At 44.1% G+C, this 21767-nt stretch overlaps 1 protein-coding gene across 8 annotated transcripts in view; it reads left to right on the forward strand.

The window, feature by feature from the left end:
- The window catches only part of SPECC1 (sperm antigen with calponin homology and coiled-coil domains 1), a 171964-nt gene that overhangs the window by 28333 nt on the left and 121864 nt on the right, over positions 1 to 21767 (forward strand). For all 8 annotated transcript variants that reach the window (XR_012155359.2, XM_073315156.2, XM_073315162.2 and 5 more), the window contains exons 2-3: positions 4118 to 4285; positions 9369 to 9504. Coding sequence is in view for 7 of the 8 variants with exons in the window: in XM_073315156.2 (XP_073171257.1) it covers positions 4139 to 4285; positions 9369 to 9504 (283 nt within the window). In the remaining variant the exon portion in view is untranslated. The remainder of the gene's footprint in view (positions 1 to 4117; positions 4286 to 9368; positions 9505 to 21767) is intronic.

The following is a 21767-nucleotide window of genomic DNA, read 5'->3' on the forward strand; positions in this document are numbered from 1 at the left end:
TGTGCCAGCGCACAGACGCTAGTAGAAGATCTATGATTTAACAACTACCCTCCTCTCGATAATTATATTTAATTGTGTGTCACACCCTAGGTCTACCATTTTGAGGCCTAGGAGTGCCCAGATTTGCCACATTGCACTTCTGCTCTGCTGTAGGTTATGCATCTCACATTCAAGGAACATGCAATGTCTCAATTTATGTTTCCAAAGCTGGTATGTAAAACCTTTCTGGGGTCCTATTGCACCATTAATAGAGCCATCGCAGTACAGGCTGTCCTTGCCCATCCTGTTATCCCCTTTGGAGGGGGAGTACTAGCGGCAGTAACCTTTTCACATTAATATTCTGTTTCCTGAATGCTGACAGGTTGCAGCTACAGTGTGTACCTAATTCTAGTGACCTGCTTTGCCATTCATTGCAGGCAAATGAGCAGCATGGAATGGCTCATTATCTCCTTCAGGTTTCCCAGTGTTCCTGCTGTCCAAACTTTTCAGGGGAGCATTTTCACTCTGACTCAGAAGGTTGCTCTTGGAGGAAATGAAAGGCTGATGTTGACTCTTAAGAAAGGTTTCCTGCCCAGACCAGGGAACAGTGGGGCTTTTCTGTTCTGTTTTTTGGTAATTTGTTATTTTGGGCTGTTCTTCAAGCAGTTCCCTTAAAATCTCCAACTTGTGTCATGCAGGAGTGAAAGCAAATTAAGATGAGAAGGACGTGTGCAATGGGCTTTGCTCTTTCAAGTGAGTTTAAGGCTTGTGGAAGATGTTGGATTGACACCCAAGAGACTGAAATCCTCTTTACCCACAGCATAGGTTCAGGTTGGATAGGACAAGCTACACCTAGGCTGGGCCTTGCCAAGTATCTCTTGCCTGCTCTGGAGAAACAGTCAATGGGAACCTATTTAATTTTTGGCTTCTCTGTTAGCTGCTGCAAAGTATCCTGGTGGCTTTTGTGATGTGGAACTTTAGCCACTGAGCTGAAACAACCAGTCCATGTTGTATAGTCCACCAAACTGATATTGAATTGTTTCAAGTGTTGATTGCTATATGCTACTGACCTGGGTTGGATTTGAGCCTGTAACCTACAAGTGAAAGGCTCAGATCCCCTTCCCAATAATTTGGTGCCATCCAGTCCTTCATCTGTCCAAATGTTTATGTGCTTTACTCCTTTTGGGTCTAGTAACTGCAGTGTTCTAATGGTAATTTTGGTGCTGGCTCTGCAGAAAGAGGAACTTCAGAATTCCCCCATGCAAAAGCAGATGTTTCAATCAATTGCTGCACACACAGAAAGATTCCAAAATGTATTCTACAGCTGATGTGATCGAAACCTGGAACCTAACTTTACAGACTCCATTCGTGGTGCATAGGTAAACAAGTTCAGTCTATCCCTGCTCAAAGGCATAGTTATAGTTGACTAAGATCTCTGTGCATATGGAATCTGCTTGATGGATTATTCGCCTGCCGCTTCTATTGCACGTTCTTAGTGATAGTTCTGCACAGGCCTCTAGTTTCCTTCCTAAATCAAGAAGGGCCTCAGGATCACCATGACTAAATAATCTCTACTTGTGTGTTTTAGCTGCAGCTCAGAAACTCTAACTTCTTTAGAAATAGAGAAAGACGATAGCCCTGTTTCCCTCAACCCGCTCAGCGTTGATTGATAGTGCAATAATATCCGATTTTCCCCACACAGGGTCCCATCTAGACAGATTCTGAAATTTATCGACCACTGAAAAGTTGGAACAAAATGGACTCAATCCTTGGTTTCACTTGCTTGATGTGGTGAAAAGTTCATACAGCTGCAAAAGGAATGTCTTTTCAAGTCTATTTCCTTACATTCCTACATGTCCAATCTGGCTTAAGTCAAGTATCTAAACTGCGACTGGTTAGGAGGGAAGTTTAGAGGAACTGCCACTCAAATTGTAGTTGCTTTCACTGAGGCTTGCTCCAGCTCCTGCTTTTCTTCCTTCTGACATGGCTGTCCAAAGGACACAACACTCTCCAGGCACTTTTAAAATGTGCTCATTGACTCCAGATGGAATCCCCTCAAACCACATAGACCAGAGAGGAGCATCACAAGGCAGGGCGGAGGGTGCTGGGATAGAACCAGGAAGAAGTCCCAAGGCAACAGTTGGAAAAATGCATGTGCAGTTATGGCATCCACAAAACCTATGTTTGTATAAGTCTGGTAATCTCTTCAGCAAGGCTACTTGTATGTGCAATTGCCTGATTTGTATGTGTAAATGTGGGGTACCGTACATCCATATATTTTTTTAAAATGCCCATTAAATGCATATGAAACACTAAAATCCTGTTAATGGTACTCTGAAACCATGGGACTTAAGAATAGCATTTATTGTATTGCTTCATAGTTAAATATTCACTACTGCGTTAAAAAATGTCAGGTGTATGCAGCACAGTAATGGTCGTGGAATAAATAGATAATTTTCTCCTCCGCTGAAATCCGCTCTTGGGTGCTCACGGTATGTGTTGGAACTCCTGATGGAATTGGTGACTGCACAGAATTAAAAAGGGGAGTTGCTCAGTTGCTATTAGTAGCTGTGAGGTTAGAGCCGTGCAAAAAATTGATTTTTCCAACATCCGCAAGGAAAAGTCATGATGCTATAAGGAGGGGAATTATTGCTTGCTTTGCCCTAAAACAGCAGCAAAAGAGAGCCTAGAACACTCTTGCACCTGCATGCCCTTTAAATAGAACATCCCTAATACCTGGAAGGTGTCATTAGCACAGAATGTAATTAGGCCCTGAATAGATTTCTTCCCAGGGGTCCACACTCATTAACAAGAACACTTCACCAGAACAATGCACAAAGCAAATTGTGAGACCTGCAAAGTCCGAGTCCTTCTCACCGTGGCTCTTACTGGCTTAGCTAGGGGAGGCCACATTTTTGCTCATCTGGTAGAGCTGCTGCCTATGACCACAAGAGACTTGGTTTAGCCTCTTCTGTGATCAAATGCAGTAGTCCATCTCCCACACACCCTCCCAAGAGGAGCCTCTCTACTGGTCTCCTGTAGTTTCTGGACACCTGTTTGGCAAACACAACACAAACTGCCTGCACAAGAGTTGCATGCAACTACATCCTATTTGTTTTAGAAAACAAGACTGAAGACCAGAAGAAGAAGAAGAGAGCCATCTGTGATTTTTTTCCCCCAACAATGGCTAGCAGATTTATAAGACCCAAATGATGGTGCTGTTGCTAGTGCAAACTGGGGAATGGATGATGAAAAGTCAGGGACACAGATCTGCTCAAAGAGTCAAGCCAGCCATTTAGCTGGCAACAAACCACCAACTGAGGGAAATTGACAAAATGTGCTTGCTGGCACATCCAGGAAGAGAAATTCATTTCTGTTCTCCAAATCCTGGCAGGATTTGCTTCCTTCATAAGTTCGTATCTGGGAAATTCTAGACTGAATGCAGCTCCTTTTCTTTCTCTTTGCAGAGAAGTTAACTGTTACCTTTTTACTGTGTTTCTTTTATGGAAATACAATGGAACAATCATTTCATCACCGTAGCAACATCAACTACCACAGCTCTAGGCAGGTTTGATCAGTTAAAGAGACAGTATGGTTGATTTGTGGTACTGAGGGATTATCAAAAATAAATGAATAGTGGGAGGAAAGCTTGTGTGTGTGTCTCAGGATCCTGTTTTGAATATAATATATTTTAATGTAATCATAGTTCAAGAAGAAGATGCTGGATTGACAGTCTGACACTGAGTCCTCTCTTTATCCTCAGGACTGGTACAGGGCAAGAATTAGCAGTAATTCACCCCCAGATTATTCATGCATTGTGCTTCAACCCTGAGCTGGAGGCCCCGTTTTAGGATGAGAAGAGAGGTCGGTCTCTAAGGCTCATTCAGTCTTTGCCCTCTCCAAGGCTAACAAGAATGTAGTTTGTATGACATAGACACCAGTCTACTAGGTACTGAACTGAAAACCTGGCTACTATCTTATTTAACATAGAGCAGCCACTGAAGAGCCATTGGGTCACTACTGACCAATCGCTATATAATCTATTTCTGTGCACCCAGCACTGCAGTATCCATTCTCTCTTTGTATTCCAAATGCTTTAAAAACATTAATATCTGCTTTCCTTTCTGATATTCTGCAGACTGACTCCTCTGGAAAGAAAATGAAGAGTGCTGCCAGACCTTGGAGTGCAATGGCAAAGCAAGGGAACCATGGGATTGACCGAGGAAAATCTCTCCCCGCTGCTTCCTCAGGCATGAAGACCTCCAAATCCTCTACTTCACTTGCTTTTGAATCTCGACTTAGCAAGGTACTAACCAGTAAGCAGTGTGAAAGCATTCCAAACTGATGCCAAGCTATCACTCCAGCTAAGGCAGGGCATATCACCAAGTGTTCAGGGCTTTGGCACTGGGTGTGTATGTCTGGATCAGACTCTACTGTGTGCATACTGTATCACAGTGTCTGTATACATTTGACCAGATTGTATGTTTTGGGATAGTCATTCCAGATTTGTCTCTGTGTGTTGACTGGTTGGTTTGTGCTTGTAGAGTATGAGTGTTAGTGTGGTGGGGTTGAAGAAGGGAATTTGACCGTGTGTGGATGCGTGGGTGGTTTGGACTGGACTGTGGTGTGTATAGTGCATGCATTGGATATTGTGACAGGGAAAGGCCATATGACTATAGAAAAGTAGTGGGAGATAGATATATTAGCTCCAGGCTAAACAAATCCCTGGTACCAGGATAAGTTAAATGGCAGCTGCTCCAGGTCAATTAAGACACCTGGGGCCAATTAAGAACTTTCCAGAAGGCAGGGAGAATGCTAGGTTGATTGGAACACCTGAAGCCAATCAGGGACTGGCTGAAACTAGTTAAAAGCCTCCCAGTTGGTCAGGTGCATGTGGATGTCAGGAGCTGTGGGAGGAAGTTGCGCTGTTGGAGAGACTGAGCAGTACACACCATATGAGGCACAAGGAAGGAGGCCCTAAGGTAAGGGTGAAGTGGAACTTGAGGAAGTGGGAGCTGCTGTGGGGAAGTAGCCCAGGGAATTGTACGTGTCAGGCTTCTAAAAGGTCAGCTACCATAGCTGATACTATTAGGGTCCCTGGGCTGGAGCCCAGAGTAGAGGGAGGGCCCGGGCTCCCCTCTTTGCCTCCCCCCCAATTAATCACTGAGCCTGGGAGACAACAGAGACTGTGCAAGGGAGGATAGCTTCTCCTCACCTCCCTCGCTGGCTTATGATGAAAATGGCTCAGTAGACTGTGACCCTTGTTGAGAGAGAGAGAGAGCGAGAAGGGTTACGTGGAGGGTCACAGTGAGCCTCTGAGGCTAGCAAAATCTGCCAGGAAACGCGGACCCACGGAGACAAGGACAGAGCTTTGTCACAATATATTATGTGTGTTGAGTGAAGGATTAGTCTGCACAAAGTATGTGTGGATCAAATTGTACTCTGTGGATGGGTGGGTGTGAATTGGATTAGATTGGACAGGATTGCACTAAATTGGTAGAAGTGGAGGTTGATTTTAGGGTTTAGAATTTATTTTCCCAAAAAAGAGGTTTTGTTGTCATGTTTGGTTTTTTTTAAGGGTAGTGAGGTAATCTTGTGTCCTATAATCTGTGTTTTTTTCCCCCAGCCCCTTTGGAAAGGCAAGGTACATAGCAAAAGTATTGTTTGTGATAGAACATTTACAGTTTATGATACTCATCTTTTTATATATATTTTTAATAAGACCAGAAATACACATGAAAATAATTTTATTTTCCATTTTATTGAAAATTCCAAACCTAGCATAATGCTGCATCTGTGTTCTGGCAGACCCTGAACAAAGAGAGCAATATGGTCTAAGTATTAAAAAAAAGAAATAGGAATTTGGGAACTGAGACTGATTTTGTTTTCAACAATAAGGATTGATTAACAATACATAGTGTTCTACAGCGCGAATGTTCAAAGAGTCTTACAAACACTTATTAACCCTTGCTGCCTCCAGTGCAATGGGTCCATATATTATACCCACTTTACAGACTCCTACAACTCTAAGCATCTCAGAAGTGAGACACTTTCAGCCCAGGGCTCCAGCCAATCTTTTTCATGATAAGGTCCTTCCTTTAAGGTGTGGTGCTGTGCTGCCACTTCTGAGTGACTGTTGTAGAGGTATATGGGGGTAGGAAGGCAAGGGAACCTGATACGTTTAATTGTACATCTTTTAAAGAACATGGTGTTTTCTTTCTAGTTGCCTCAGTGATCTCTAAGCTGCTGAGCAACTACGGTACAAACAAAATATGATCAAAGGGAAAAGTTAGGGAGGGGCTGTGGAAAGACAGACTGGGCAGTGAGGTGCACTTGGCACTGTGAAAGGTGGTGAACTTGGTAAAAGATGCTTTAGAGAAACTGGATGGAGACTTCTCCAGAGGTCAGAAAGTCAGATTGTTCTGTCTTGCTCTGAGGAATGAACTGGCAAAATGCAAAACTTCTGAGGTCTGGTTTCCTGCAGTAGATCAACGCTTTGGCTATCAAAGCTCACGTGCTCCCAGAGTCTGGGAAACCACAGACTGAGTCAGATGAAGAGATTAAAGAGAGAAGAAAATTGGAGCTAAGAGAGATTTGATCTTGCTTAAAAAAAATTACAATTCAGGAACCCACTAACCATGGCATGTATTTGTAATATAATCTCCCTTCTCATCTCTTTTCTATCCACCAACATCTCGCTCTAGTCTAGAGAGATGCTACAACGCCTTTGATTTTTAAGACTCTTAAAAGGCTTCTCTCTCTTAGTCTGAGCTGTGGAAGTGCACAAAAAGGGAAAAGCAACTGGCGTGGGTTCTTAGATGGACTCCTCCTTATGCTGGTTTAAGCCAACATCATTTCAATGTTTTCCTTGTGAAGCATATGTGTTTTTGGTCTTTCAGATTTGCATGAATTTCCTGAATACGACTCTAGAATGAACTTGGATTACCAGGGGAAAAAAAATCAGTCTTGTTTTTTCAGGTGCAGTGAAGTTTACTGACTAAACTCTGGTGTTAGCAGCCCGTGTTAGATTTTGGAATATGAACATACATAGTGGTGAGCTGGCTAGTGGAAATTCAACCAATAAAAACTACAATCAAATATATGCTTGAATATCTCTTATATTTCTGTGTCTAGTGCCCTGTAGTAGGTCAGGTTGGCACCTTGCCGTGTGGCTGGAAGTCCTGGTTCAAATGTCACACCGGGACTTGGGGTCAACCCCAGTGCTGACACTGCAGTGCAGTCCTGGAAGAGGAGGTGCTGCGTCATTAGCAGCGCCAATCTCTGACACATTAAAGCAGGATCTTTTTTGTCAGCTTTGGGTGGGTTGTCCAATTGGAAGTCCTATGGACATAAATTTGCTGTCCTGCCTAACATTTCCTCTCTCAGAAAAAAGTTCATCTGTTACTGAATACAGTTTGTATACGGAATCACTGTACTAGTAGAGCCTTATTCATAAGTTTGTTTCATACTTTGGGAAACTTTAAAGTAGGAAAACTTTATTCTAGTGTATGTTTTTTGAATGCCTGAGCAAATATGATGCAGCAGCTCCACATATACCATTAGGTTTCAGGCTTGTAACTAGGTCACTTGTCCTGAGTTTGCAAACCCCTCCCACATCCTGCATGCTCAAAGGGCTTTCTTGAATGCCTGGGAGGGGACAAATCTGCAGTCACACTAGACGTGTCCCCTGAGGAGCAGCTGTAATTAGTTCAGTTTAGTGGGTCCTGAACTGCCTGAGCATCTTGGGTACCAATTATCTGCTTCTTCCTCTAAATAGTAGGTCCCCCTTCATGCTCTCTTAGCTATGCTTTTTACAGGACACCAAGGCTTCCAGTTCCTGTGCATCAAGCACACTTCCATTTAAGTACCTGCTTAGCTCACGCCTTGGGGCAGGTATCTTGTCTTCTTCCAAGTTTGTGAACCACATCAGTGGGGCTCGATGGATAATAATCTGGAGGTTTCTGCAGCTTCTTTGTCTAAACCTGAGAGCTGGTGCATTTCTGTGCTGTGAATGATTCCCTCTGGCGATCTGAAGAGCGAAATGCCCTCTCTTGGATACATTCTTCCGTTTTCACACTGAAAATCAAATCCTGCACCTCCCAGTAGTGATGCTAGCACCAGCACCTACCAAACTGTCCTGGATTAGCTTTGTTCACTGCTGTTCAGTAAATGAAGCCCCTGAAGGTCTAAACAACTGAAGTGATGCCAGACTTAAGATAAAGGATTTCCCTTTGGTAACTGTGATAGTAGACTCTGTGTTCTCTGCTCTTTCCTTTTGATGAAGCAGCCTGCAGTCCTCCGCTAAATGAGTTTGGGGTCTTGGCTCAGTCCCTAGTGGGCTCGTTGTTCATATCACAAAGGAGAGTTTATGATGCAGCTAACTTCATCAATTCTTGCTTGGCAGAGAGATGGGAATGAGCAGGCAGACTCTCCATTAGAAATGCCTGGCCCTCCCAGGTCAGCATATGAGGTCACTGCTGGAGCACAGTAGGGCCTTGTAAAATGGCCTCAGCTGAAACAGAAATAGAAAGCAACAGATCCTTCCAAGACCTAGTACCTTTTGTGGCATAGGGGTGCACTGAGATGCCAGTTATTTTATATTGTTCCTTGCCTGCTTTGTGCCTCAGTTTCCTCAGTTGCTTGTTTTCTTTATGTTCAGAAGCCTACACGTTTCAACAAGTGCAACTCCAACCAGAACTTGGGGAGAAGTCTCCAGTGCAGCGACTGATGATCAGGAGCTTTTGAATGGGACTCTGGGGATTTTTCACCCCATCCCCTCAGTCATTGCTTATTTAGTTCTCCCTCCCTCACCCCCCACTATAGGCTGCATCATCAAACCTACATTGCCTCTTGGTCCACCTCACTGAAAGGCAGGAATTAATACAAAAATGCTTTTTCCCACCATGGCAGGCTGTTGAATTTGGTACCAATAATCCTACCTAGTAGATAAATTTCAAGTACATGCATGAATGCACTGAGCCTGCTGCCCCAGAGGAATAGGGAGTAGCCAGTGGTTTCCATTAGGCCTGGTATCTGAGTCAAATTTAATCAGTCTCATTTCTTTCTCAGCCTGCAGGATGTTGTCCTGGGTCTTGGTCCAAAGGAAAATATGTCCTTGCATTGCAGTGACCTCCTTGGTGCCAAGCTGGGAAAATCCCTCTAATGTATGGGAGAAGGATATTCCCCTCTTCTGAATATTCACAAATGACTCCAGATTGCTGTTCCAAAAGCAATATTTCTATGGGTTTCCTTTTCCAGAAATACTCCCTTCTCCAAGTGTGTCACCACTTTTTTCTTTCAACTTGTATGTCTGTAAAATCATCTAGCTCATGGGCATACCAGATCTCTCATTCTTCTGGTTTCTCACAAGATCTCTCTCTTTCTTGTAGCTAAAAAGAGCTAGCAGCGATGACATGTTAACAAAGCCAGGGGTGACAGCAGCTTCCGGGGTCTCCAGACTGAAGAAGACCATTACAACAGGAGCAATTTCTGAGCTTGCTGAGAATCGACTGAAGTCCAGCACAGGTAAGAGTAAACTGGATGGTGGATCAATTTCGCTCAGTTTACCAAGTTCCCAGTTGAGTCTCTCATATGATCATCTCAGTATTGCAGTGAGTCCTTTCCCACTATAATATTAATGTTGGGGATCACACTGGCAGAGAGCTTTCTGTGCCTCACAGACATACCTTTGAATATAGCCTACACACCTTAAAGTCCATGTTCCACCACAATGTCGGAGTGGAGCAAAGCTATCAGTTTTCCCAAGTTTGATCCAGGCAGAAGTTTTGCCTTTTCTGCCAATGACCATATTTTATCATGACAAACAATGGTGAATTTCTACTCCTGGAGAAAATAGCAAGTTTTCCCACATTTGACACTAGACAAAATTTTGTCATTTTCACAGGGTGATAAAAAATCAACTTTGCCTTTTGTGGAAAAAGGAGAAAAAAAACCTTTTGGGTAAACTATAAAATGAGCAGAATCATGTTTTTTTCCCAGTCCTCATGCGCTTTTACTGCTGGATCAGCTGGACCCTGCCTTTGATTTTAATTCAATATGTTAGCTATTTTATTGAATTAATTTTCAGTCCATATACTTGTCATAATGGGTAACTTAACAGTGTCATAACAGTCCTGAAAATGCTGGTAATCCTATTAAATGTGTTGCTTGGCTGTTTAGCATACACAATATTGTCTTCATGTCCAGATTATTGTATTTAGGATTCATTGTGCCTTGTTTTTCAATATTGATTGCAGTAAATAACATGGGTTAATAACGTTCATCTGTATATTTCAGGAGTGAAAGTGTTTTTTGTGAATTAAACAAAAGTCTTCAGAAGCATTGCAGAAATGTTAATTGAATTGCTATGCCCAAAGCTTGTGCGTTTTGTCATTCTCAATTCAGATGTAATGGTCCTGAACTGTAGGAGCTTCACATATTGGCCAGTTACAAAGAAGAGTCACTAGGTGGCACTAGTAGTTGGTGCTAAGACATAGTGAGACCTTTCTCTCATCAGTGCTTCCTGAGGGGATGGGGCTATTCCATGCTACTGTTGAAACCCAGCGGGGTCCTCCAGAAAGAATCCTAGTCATCGCAAAAGGGAAACGTCTCATTGTCCCAGACCAGACATACACAGCATTATAGCCAAGCCCAGTCCAATGCCTAATAATGAAATAAATTTAGGAGTCCTCAAACTTTTTCTGAGAGTGGATCACATCTTAATAGAGACAGATTGTGTCTCTCAGAGGTCTCCTCTCCTCTTGCAATTGTGCAGACCCACGTCCACTCACACAGCAGAGGCAGCAAGAGGCTGAGTTTAAAAAAGAAGTCTCCAAGCAGGGTGGTGAGGTGGCACGTTGACCTAGTGGCCTCCTGTGGAGCTTGTCCCCAATGCGTTTTCATGGGGAGCTCTGCCCCTCAGCTCCTTCCCATTGCTTTCAGCTCTGCACCAGTTTCCAAAGGCAGCCAGCCACGCCATCTGCATACCAAGTACTCTGTGCAAACACTCAGCTTTCCCTGGTGAGCTCAGCAAACATGCTTTTGTCTGCTCTCTGGTGGCATTTCAGAGAGAATGCAAGACCTTATTAAATTTGGCCGTGACCTCACTATTTATCATGGCCTCTGCAGGGTTTGCTAGCGTTCAGGCAGTGGGCAGAGCAATGTTGCTAACCAATGAGGGATAAAATCTTTATGGAAATTTTTATTCCCTTCAACTGAGTGGTGCATAATGTAACATTGTAAAGGCATCATAATAACCCAAACACAGATCCTATTCTTCAGTGAAGCAGAGCCAAGACACTAGAATTTACTGGAGGCTTGTCACTCGCATTTCTTGAAGGCATTCAGGTTTCCGCAGCCAACAGAGTCACGCTGGCCAAAGATTCTTCGGGGGCAGTGAGAGGAGGAAGAGAACATACCCAGATACTGCCAGGGCAGCATCACTGTAGGGATCCCAGAATGGAATACATATGTCAGATATAAAAGCAGAGGCTCTGTACTGGAGAACTCATCCCCCAGGCCTATAAAACAGGGAGGAAGGGAGATTAGGATATATGACTCTTTAAAAAAATATAAAATAATGTATTGATTTGGTTCCTAGTGACCAGATGAAATTTGAATATTGTTCTTCCACCTTAGAACTGGTAGCTAACTGAGCATTCAGCTTTGCTTCAGCACGCATTTAATTCTGAAGGAGAACATCCACGCTGAGCAACATCAACACAAGTTTGAGAATGTGCATCTGTGGCTTTGTAATACGCAGATAATCAGTAGTCATTTAAATCTTAAATTCATAAAGTCCCCTTTAATGCGGAGAGTAGACCCAGGTGCTTTACATATTGTGTGTGCATGGACACACCAGATCCTGCAGCCTTTAATCAGGGGAGTAGTTGGGAGGGTTTTGAGGGGGTATCTGGGCTCATTGTTATGGCTTCCTCTTTTTCTGATTGTACCTTGAGAATGTTTTGCTCAGGCATTGGAAGGTTTTGATGGCAACAGGTGAGTTTTCAGTGGGTGCACTCTCTCACACCCCTATATATAATATAATAAAAGCAGGAAGGAAGATATAACGCTGAATGCTCTCATTCCATAGGCATGCTAAGAACAGATACCGAAGGTGAAATGATAATACAGTATGTCCTCACCTACAGAAAGATTACAACCAGAAGTGACAGAGGTCACTGAGTGCCCCTTGGGAAATCGCCTGTGTTGAGAGAAAGAGACTTTAGAAAAGGTTTAACAGAGAGAAGTGAAGCTGCAGCAAGTGCAGTAGCTGGGACCCCACTGAAGCAGTAACTCCAAGGTGTCCTTAGCAGTGGACAGGGCTAAGCTGCAATAGTAGCTTGAATGCAGAATCAAGATAGGGAGCATACTTGCCTGGCTGGGAAATGTAAAACTTTATTTTGGGAGATCCGGGTGGCTATTGTGTCGCTGACGCTAGCTTAGAATTCTTTGTGCCTCTTTCCTTTTGGCCTCTCTGTCTGACCAGAGGCCTCTGGTTTTGACATTCAGCTTTCTTCTCACTATACCTTTGCCCGCATTTGTGATCTGCATGGGAGCATGTGTTTCTGCAGCTGCCAACAGAGGACCCAAAGGTCTGATGCTCGTGCTCACTTTCTGGATGTTTCTCCTGGGCAGGAATTGTGGTGTTGGCCTCCCATGTCTCAGGATTCCAAACTCTCTTGTGTGCTGAATGCAGACCCACACCATGCCATACAAACAGTATGAGACCTCACTCCACTCCCCTTCCTACTCCCTCTGCAAGTCTAGCACTGCCCTCTCCTGTCCCACCTCATTCAGTGTTAGCCCATTCTTGGTGTGAGAGAACCCACTCTTCTCCACAGCTTCTGCACTCAGGAGCAGCCTTTGTATCTCTCTGCCTCTTCAGCTCTACACCACCTTCTTCCAGGTCTCAACTGAATCATCATTTCTTTTCTGCATTACTTATGCCTGTTCCTTTCGCTCTTCCTTTTGTTCTTATTTGAGTCAGTAGTTGGGTTACTTATCTATAATGCAGTTTTATCTGAAGGACACTATGCAAACTCAGATTGTACATTGTGGTGTGTCTGTAACATTATTGCTGTGCTATAATTTAAAAGAAACAAATTATTGAAACCAAAAATGCCTAGGTTGCATACTCCTTTCAGCATAACCCTCCCGCATTTGTTTTGGTGACCTTGAGCAATAGTGTGTGTTCCCAATGTCGCAGATAATAATAAATAATTGACACCACTCTTGCCTGTCTAAACGCAGTCCGTGGTGTGTCGGCTGTCCCTCATGGAGTTTAAGCCATGCACACCATTCTTTTTATGCTGACATAGACTACCCTGTCTACCTCCTTAGAAGCTAATGCAGTAAATCAGAGGCAGCTTAAAGGAAGACCGGGCCAACCCCCTCTCTCCCCCTGGCAAGTGGAGTCTGAGCGAATGGAACTGGAGACAGATCCCAAGCTAGAATTCCTGTTTTGTGATGTTTGGCTACATACACTCCTGGCTGTTTTGAAAGTGTATGTAAAATGAAATGACACATACAGGGAGAGATGCCTTGGATGTAGATTCCTGTTCCACTGGGTTATTTCTTGCCGTGGGGAGCCCTGAATTAGAGACTTTAAGTTTAAAAAAAAAAAGGCCAGATTTCTAAAGCTCTTACAGCTGTTGATCAGAATGTTTTTTTGTAACAAAAGGAGCTGGAGGAGAATGGGGGAGGGTCTTTGGAAATGCCTGTGTAATGTTTGCATCTACCAAGCTAAGCAGTAAATAAATTGGTTGAAAAGGTGTAACTATAAAGGTGTATACCCAAGCTGGTAAATTTTGGGGTCCTTGGATCTCAGGGTTACAGGAAGGTCAGCCTTTCCCAAACAATGAAGTTTTTTAGGTTTACAAATGAAACTAAATATTAACTGACATTATACCCCACATTCTTCATAGAAATATGGTTATGATATGAATATGGCATAACTAAGATATACTTCATGCAAAATGGCTCATGTTAGATATCATTAGAACGGTTATGGTTTGCTGAGTGTGATTATCCAATTTGTATACATGTATCATTTCTGTATCTAAAGTTAGGAATGTGCGCTATGTAACCATTACAACTAGGTGTGTATCTGGGGACACCCATCAGACAACAGGCCATCAGCCTTGATGGGCCGTTAAGAAGAAACAAGACTGTGAAGGTTTCAGAGTAGCAGCCGTGTTAGTCTGTATCCACAAAAAGAAAAGGAGTACTTGTGGCACCTTAGAGACTAACAAATTTATTTGAGCATAAGCTTTCGTGAGCTACAGCTCACTTCATCGGATGAAGATACTAATCTCTCTCCTTCCTGAGAGTCGTCCTGGGAGGTATCTGTGATGCTACTAGGGGCATGTCTTCACTACCAACGTTACGTGGCTGTGTAGTCATGGCATCAGCGCTCTTCCAGCGCTATTAAAAAAAAATACTTCCACAAGGGGAATAGCTCCTAGTGCTGGTGCACTGTCTACACTGCCATGTTACAGCGCTCCGGGGTGTGTTTTTTCACACCCCTGAGCGAGAAAGTTGCAGCGCTGTAAAGTGGCAGTGTAGACAAGGCCTTAGTCAGGTGGTCCTGTCACCTGATACTAAGCACTATCTTGGACTTCTAGTAATTTTCCACTAAGAAGAGGGAGAGATCAAGTTTGGGAAACAAAAGATTCCTGCCTTATGTAAATAGTATTTAAAACTGGAGAGGAAGGCAAACAGGACTCTCCTCCATTGCCTACCTAAGAAGAAAGACTGCTGAAAGTACCTGCAGGGACAAAGGAACTGGCCTGAGGAGGAAGGCAGGGGTGAGTCCAGCCTGAGACAGGGGTACAGACTGTAAGAAGAAATAACTGGAACTCTAAGCTACAGAAACTCTGCAACTTGCCTAAAATAACATTTAGGGGGAGAAATTACTTCTCAAAAATAGTCTCTTTAAGATCTTAAACTTAGTATGTGTGTTTTCTTTTATTTGCTCATTAATCTGCCTTGTTCTATTTGCTATCCCTTATTATCACTTAAAATCTGCCTTTTATAGTTAATAAATTTGTTTTGTTTATTAAACCCAGTTTGTGCAGTCTGGGGGGAGGGGGCAAGAAGCTCTGTATATCTCTCTTCACATTGAGGGAGAGGGCAAATTTTTATGAGCTTGCACTGTGCAGATCTTTCTATGCAGCGCAAGACAATATACCTTTGGGTCTACACGCCAAGGGAGGTGGGCACCTGAGTGCTGGGGCAAGTCCCTTAAGCTGAGCCTTCCCAGAGCTGATCTCGGAGTCTGTGTCTTTCTGCAGCTGGGTGTGGCCCTGCATGTGTGTGTGTGCTAGAGGAGCCTTAAGAGCCTGGCTCAGCAAGACAGGGTAAAGGGGGCCCAGCTGGCGGAACAGGCAGGCTCAGTGGTATTCCAGTACATCAGGGATGTACTTAAAGGGGGGACAACACGTTATAATAACCTTGAACTCCGCTACCGCCCATCAGAAGATATCAAAGCGTGTTACATACTAAGGCCATGTCTATACTTACAAGCTTACCGCGACACAGCTGTACTGATAACTGTGCTGCTGTAAGAATGCTTGTGTAGCCGTGTTATGCTGATGGGAGAGAGCTCTCCCGTCAACATAATAAAACCAGCTCAACAAACAGCAGTAACTATGTTGGTGGTAGAGCATCACCCTCCAACACAGCACTGTGAACGTGTATGCCAGCAAAACTTATGTCACCCTGGGTGAGGGGGTGTTACATCCCTGAGTTACAAAATTTTGTCTGACATAAGTGCTAGTGTAGACATGGCCTAAGTCATTTACTTACCTTGAAGGAGTGTCACATATTGGCCTCACTGTACAAATGGAGAAACTGAGGCACAGAAGGTGCTGTGACTTGCCCAAGGTTACACAGCAAATCAGTGGAAATCTTGGCTCTGTTCCCTATAGTTTTCTGCAGAATCCCAGTTTATAAACTTTCTGGATTCCACTTGTAAATTCTCCAAAGGACTGTTAAGTTTAATCTCTCTGCTTTACTTCCCTCCCCCTGCATTTCCAGCAGCAGCAGCAGCTATTACCTGGGAGGTTCATCAACTGAAACACTCATCTTTCCAAATGTCATCTTGTGTGCATTTGTTTTTGTGCTGAGTGAGAGAAGCCAGATGAAAATAGGGAGTGTGACTGGGCTGGGCATGTGCAGAGCTGAGCTGAAAGCTCTGGGCAGGATGGAGAGATGATACTCGTTGATATCAAGTTCTGTCAGCTGCAGTACTCCGCATCAATTAATCTCCTAATGTAAATAGCAGGGCGGGTTTGTTTATTTTGCTAGGCTGCTTTGTTGGCTCATTTGTTTGCTCATGGGTGAAGCCTGAACCTCTAAAGAGCTATTCACCTCACCTAAAAAAACCACATCTGTTTTTCAGTAGAACTCTTTGCCTCCCCACTAAAGGTTTGTCTGAGTTTGAGATCCACAAGATGATTTTAGCTGTTGCTACTATCTCATGTTTTATAGAGATTCTGAGCACTTTACCAACTATAGCTGGTGTAGGCAAACTACAGCCCATGGGCCACAGCTGGCCGGCCAGCCGATTTAATCTGGCCCTCGAGGTCCCGCAGGGGAGCAGGGTCTGGGGCTTGTCTCGCTCCCACGCTCCAGCCAGGGAGCAGTGTTGGGGGCTGCTCCGTGCACGCATGGTGCGGCTCCTGGAAGCAGCAGTATGTCCTCCCTCTAGCTCCTACACATAGGGGCAGCCAGGGGGCTCCACACACTGCCCCCGCCCCAAGCGCCACCCCCGCAGCTCCCATGGGCTGGGAACTGTGGCCAATGGGAGCTGCAACGGTGGCACCTGTGGACAGGGCACCGTGCAGAGCCGCCTGAGAACAGCTCCGTATAGAGCCGGAGGGGGGACGTGGCCGCTGCTTCTGGGAGTTGCTTGAGGTAAGTGCCACCCAGAGCCTGCACCCTGAGCCCCTCCCGAACCCCAACCCCCTGCCCCAGCTCTGATCCCCCTCCCACCCTCTGAACCCCTCGATCCTAGCCCAGTGCACCCTTCTGAACCCCAAACTCCTCAGCCCCACCCCAGAGCCTGCACCCCCAGCCAGAGCCCACACAATCCTGTGCCCCAAACCCTTGCCCCAGCCCGGAGCCCCATCCCACACTCCAAACCCTTTGGTCCCAGCCTGGGGCACCCTCCTACACCCCAAAACCCTCATCCCCAGCCCCACCCCAGAGCCCTTGCTCCCCCCTGCACCCCAACCTCATGTCCCAGCCCGGAGCCCCCGCCTGCACCTTGAACTCCTCATTTCTGGCCCCACCCCAGAGCCTTTACCCCCTTCTGCACACCAACCCCAATTTCATGAGCATTCATGGCCTGCCATATAATTTCCATACCCAGATGTGGCCCTTGGGCCAAAAAGTTTGCTCACCCCTGAACTACAGGCTCAGTTATGGCTCTAAAACTTGAGCCATGCTGTGGAGGAGGAGAAGCAGTGGTGGTAGGAAGGGTGTTGTGCCAGTGAAGGCCAGGGGAAGCCCAGGGGGCACCAGGAACACTGGGAAGTGAGGGTTGCCCTCACCAGTACAGAACAGGTGTAGCAGCATCTACCCCTCCCCGTTTGCCATCAGGGTGTTTAGGCAGCAGCAACATTTATGACTCCTGCATGCATGGGAGTGTTTGGGGGAGGACTGCCCAGTCCCCTCTTCTCTCCTCCACCACTGCTAATGCCTCTACGTGGTGGCAGCCATATTTTGACCCTATAATAAATAGATAGGAATATCTTCTGCTAGGAAAAATTTCAGGTGAGCATAGATGGCCCTCAGTAAGGGAAATAGGAAATCCCAAAGACTTCTCTCTCCTATCTACCTAGCTCCCAGAGACTAAAATATACCTGCATGGAGACAAACCCATCTGGCTCATCTTTACCCTACAGGCTTCAGAATGTCTTTCTGAACCAGCCCTTTCATCTCCAATGAGATACTACCCCAGGAGCTTGCTGGAATCTATGCTCTCTTTGATCAGAAACCTTTTGGCTATTTGTTTTTATTCCTTAAACCAAAGAAGCAATAATAAGCACACTTTCTCAGTGAAGGCAACAGAACAAGTGCATTGCTGTCTGTGCCTGCCTGCTGTGTTGATTAACTGTAATGACCAGAGCCTGCACCAACATAGAGATATCTTTAAGGCAAACGCTAAGGAAATTAAGAGTTTAAATTATCCTTCATATGTCCGGCATCCCACTAAAATGAATACAACCCACAGGTCACTTGGGCAGAAGTATCAATGTCAGGATGCTACATTGTTAGCATAGTAAACGAAGCTGCATAATAAATGATGTTTAAATGACCTCACTCTTTTAAGAGGTAATTGATACAGATGTACACCAGACAGGGTTGTTTGGAAGCTGAAGGCTTTATGCTTCCATCCCACACCACTGTCAAGTTTTTGTCTTTTTCTTTTCTTTAGACACCCTTCATTGTGTTTTAACGAAAGTTAGTGTAGCCAGTGATGGCCAAAGTAGGGCCCAGGGCCAAATGCAACCCACAGAGTTCTACAGCATGGCCTGCAGCCACTCTTCTATTCAATGTGTTGACTGACTCCCAGCATGCAACTGCCCATTTTGGCCTGAGCAGGCATTATTGATTATGAGAGACTGCAATTTGATCCTTTTTGTGCAAATTTAGTATACCCCTCAGCTTCCTGCCAAGTTGGCAGAGTTGCCTTCCAGTTGAATAAATATTTGGTGCCCACACACAGTTTCATTGACCCTATTTAGGAAGGACAATCCTTTTTTAACCAAACGTTTATCATTACTCCAGTAGTCCCTCCCAAGGGCTCTCTGAGTTCCCTAGTTTCCACTGAAGTTAAGACATGTGTCCCAATATTTTTGGTGTTGTAATGATGCTCGCTCTGTAATGTGGTAATACCCTGGTAAATAGAAAGATGTGATAACTATATTTGTGTATCATGTCTCTTTAAAGAAAAGTGAACTCTTGTAATGATTGTTTGGGTTTTTATGTTTACATGGCAGGGATTTATAAACTTGTTAAAACTTGCTAAATAAATAACTAGGACACACCTTTTTTTTTTAACTGGTTTTCCTCCCAGATGTCACTGCTTAGAGCTTTTCTGTGTTGGCAGTGCTGGTCTTTAGAAGAGGTGGAGCCTGGCTCTATGAGGGTGACCTAGGTCTCTTCCCTTACTTTCCCTAGTGCTATGGGAAAGGATATTAGGTTTGACATGGGCTATCCCCTGGGAAACCCAGACCAGAAGGGCTCACTGAGGATTAGCATTAGAGAGGAATCGCACACCATTGTCTGATGGTTTGTCGCATTTCCTCTGTTAATCCACTGAGGCATCTCTCTTTCCTTTCAGAAACAAGAGTACTCAAGACTTGAGGTTCCCAGAGGTCTATGTCTGTGTCACCCAGTGTGTTGTTTCATGACATAGAGTGACTGTGTGCTAATGTAAACCTGGGCTGGACTAGAATCCTTCTTTCAATGGTCAGATGCTTCAAAACAGGGGTTTTTTTATTTTTATTTTTTAAATAAATGGCTTTAAAAACTCCTTGACAAATCTAGCTGGCAATTAAATTTTCCAGAAAATGCTAATGGGCCCCAATTAGAGCTGAAAAAAGGAAAGTGATTCTGTTTGAAGGGCTGTTTGAGCTTAGGGTCCTTTTACCCACCATACATCAAGTTTTGATAGTGTCTGTTTCTTGTGATCTGTCACATCAAAGGCTGCTCTGAGTCTGCAGCAGGGTTGATGCACCTTGAATTAAGTCAAATTGCCGTCTTTTTTTTCCTGTAAAAGGTACAGATTGTGGCATGTGAGAGAAACTAATGACATTGGTACGTGCTGTTATATGACAAGACCTCACTAGAAACCAAATGATTGATCCCATTTGGCATTTCCCTGGGACAGTAAATATGCTGGAAAGCTTCATCTGGAAATGTAGCTGGATTCTGCCATCTGCCACAGATGCAATCAGTGGCTCCAATACCATTGCAGTCTTTCCTGGAGAAAAAGAGGCTCTAGCTCTAGAAACAGAATACCAAGGAAAAATCAAAAATCCCTTTGGAGCTTTCAAGGTAGAAAATCCCTAAATAACTTGAACATGTACAGGCACCCATAGCTCCACTCCCTGACTCACAAGCATATGCTAATATATAGGCACATATATATATATATCTGCATGCTCATATTGACACACACTGATGAAGACAAAGTATTATTATAAGGATCAGCTTTATGTTTTCACCTCTAATTTTCTAGGCATGATTTAATCTAATTGCCAAGGCCAAACATTTCAAAAGGTGGGGGCCCAGATGTTTAGGTGCCCAACTTTAAGCATCCTTTTTTGCGCCCTGACCCTTAAAATGTAAAGTGACGGTCCTTCTTTCAGTTCACACTTTTACACATTTCATCTGCAAAAGGGAGATAAAAGGGAGTTAAAGCTCACATGGAAACCACCATTTAATTTTACAGGTGTAGAAAACTCTCAGCCTTGAACACTGACTGCACAGACAGTGGATGAAATGTGGCATATCCCTTTGAGTTCCCTCCTTGTCACCATTCCTTTGTCTTTATCCTTAGTCTTAGCCAAAATATTCGGACTTGTATGTTCAGTTCTAGTGTAAATACCGAGAAAAGTTAATAGATGGAGTTATTTGCATCCATTCCCATAAAGTGAAATTTTGAATTTCCAGGTATTTTTCTTCCTTGGCCTTTCTTTCTACTCCCTCTTGAAGTGGGTTGCTTGGTAGATACTTTGAGCTACCTGAGTAAGGAATTAATTCTGCTGCTGGTGGGGACACCCTCTTTTCTTAATGCATAAATGACAATGACCCTGATAGCATGAAACCAAATTCTCAAGATAACATTTTAGGATCTAGGTCTCATTCCCTGTTTTCCCTAGGCCAAAAGGGTCTACTGCTAGACCCTCTTTGGAGGTGGCATGCAATACGAGTGTGGCATTATGCCCTATATTCTTCATAGTAATATTATTGATATGATCATGGCATAATTATGATGTATTTTATGCAAGATTAGTCATGTAAGATATCATTGAAAAGGTTATGATTCACTGAATATGATTATTCTATTTGTATGCATGTATCATTTTGGTATCTGAAGTTAGGAATATTGTCTATGCATCTATTACAAATGCGTTTACAGCTGTGGAACGCCCACTAGACAGAATTCAATCAGTCTAGATGGCTGGCTGGAAAGGGCCATTAGGGAGAACAATAGGTCTTAGAAGATGCTAATCTTCCACTGGGGAGCCTTCCTGAGGATGCTACGAACAGCCTCTGAGTCATGGCTGCTGTGTCCCTGCAGGGGCATGTGACCACATCACCTGGTACTGGACTCCATCTTGGAATACCTGTGTTTTTTCACTAACCAGGTGTGGGAACCAAGAGGGGAAACAAACGGTTCTCGCCATGTGCAAAAGCTATTTAAGGCAGGGGAGTGAGATCATCATGGTTCTTCACTGATTCCCCACCCAGTGAGATGCCTAAAAACACCTGAGGAACAAGGACTGGACTAGGGGAGAAGGGCTGAATCTAGGCTAGAGGGATTTCTAGCCTGTGACAGGAATACTTGGTGTTTTAAGCTGCAAGCAAGTGCAGCTTGCCCTCAAGAATCTCTGCAAACTGCCTAAATCAACAGTTAGGGTGAGAATTTGCTACTCATATCCAGTCTCTTTGGTATATTAAGCTTAGCTTGTGTTTTTGTTTATTTGTTAGGTAATCTGCTTTGGTCTTTTTGCTATCCCTTATAATCACCTACAATCTATCTTTTGTAGTTA

The sequence above is a fragment of the Lepidochelys kempii genome, chromosome 17 (genome assembly GCF_965140285.1).
Source record: "Lepidochelys kempii isolate rLepKem1 chromosome 17, rLepKem1.hap1, whole genome shotgun sequence".
In the NCBI taxonomy this organism is placed as follows: Eukaryota; Metazoa; Chordata; order Testudines; family Cheloniidae; genus Lepidochelys; species Lepidochelys kempii.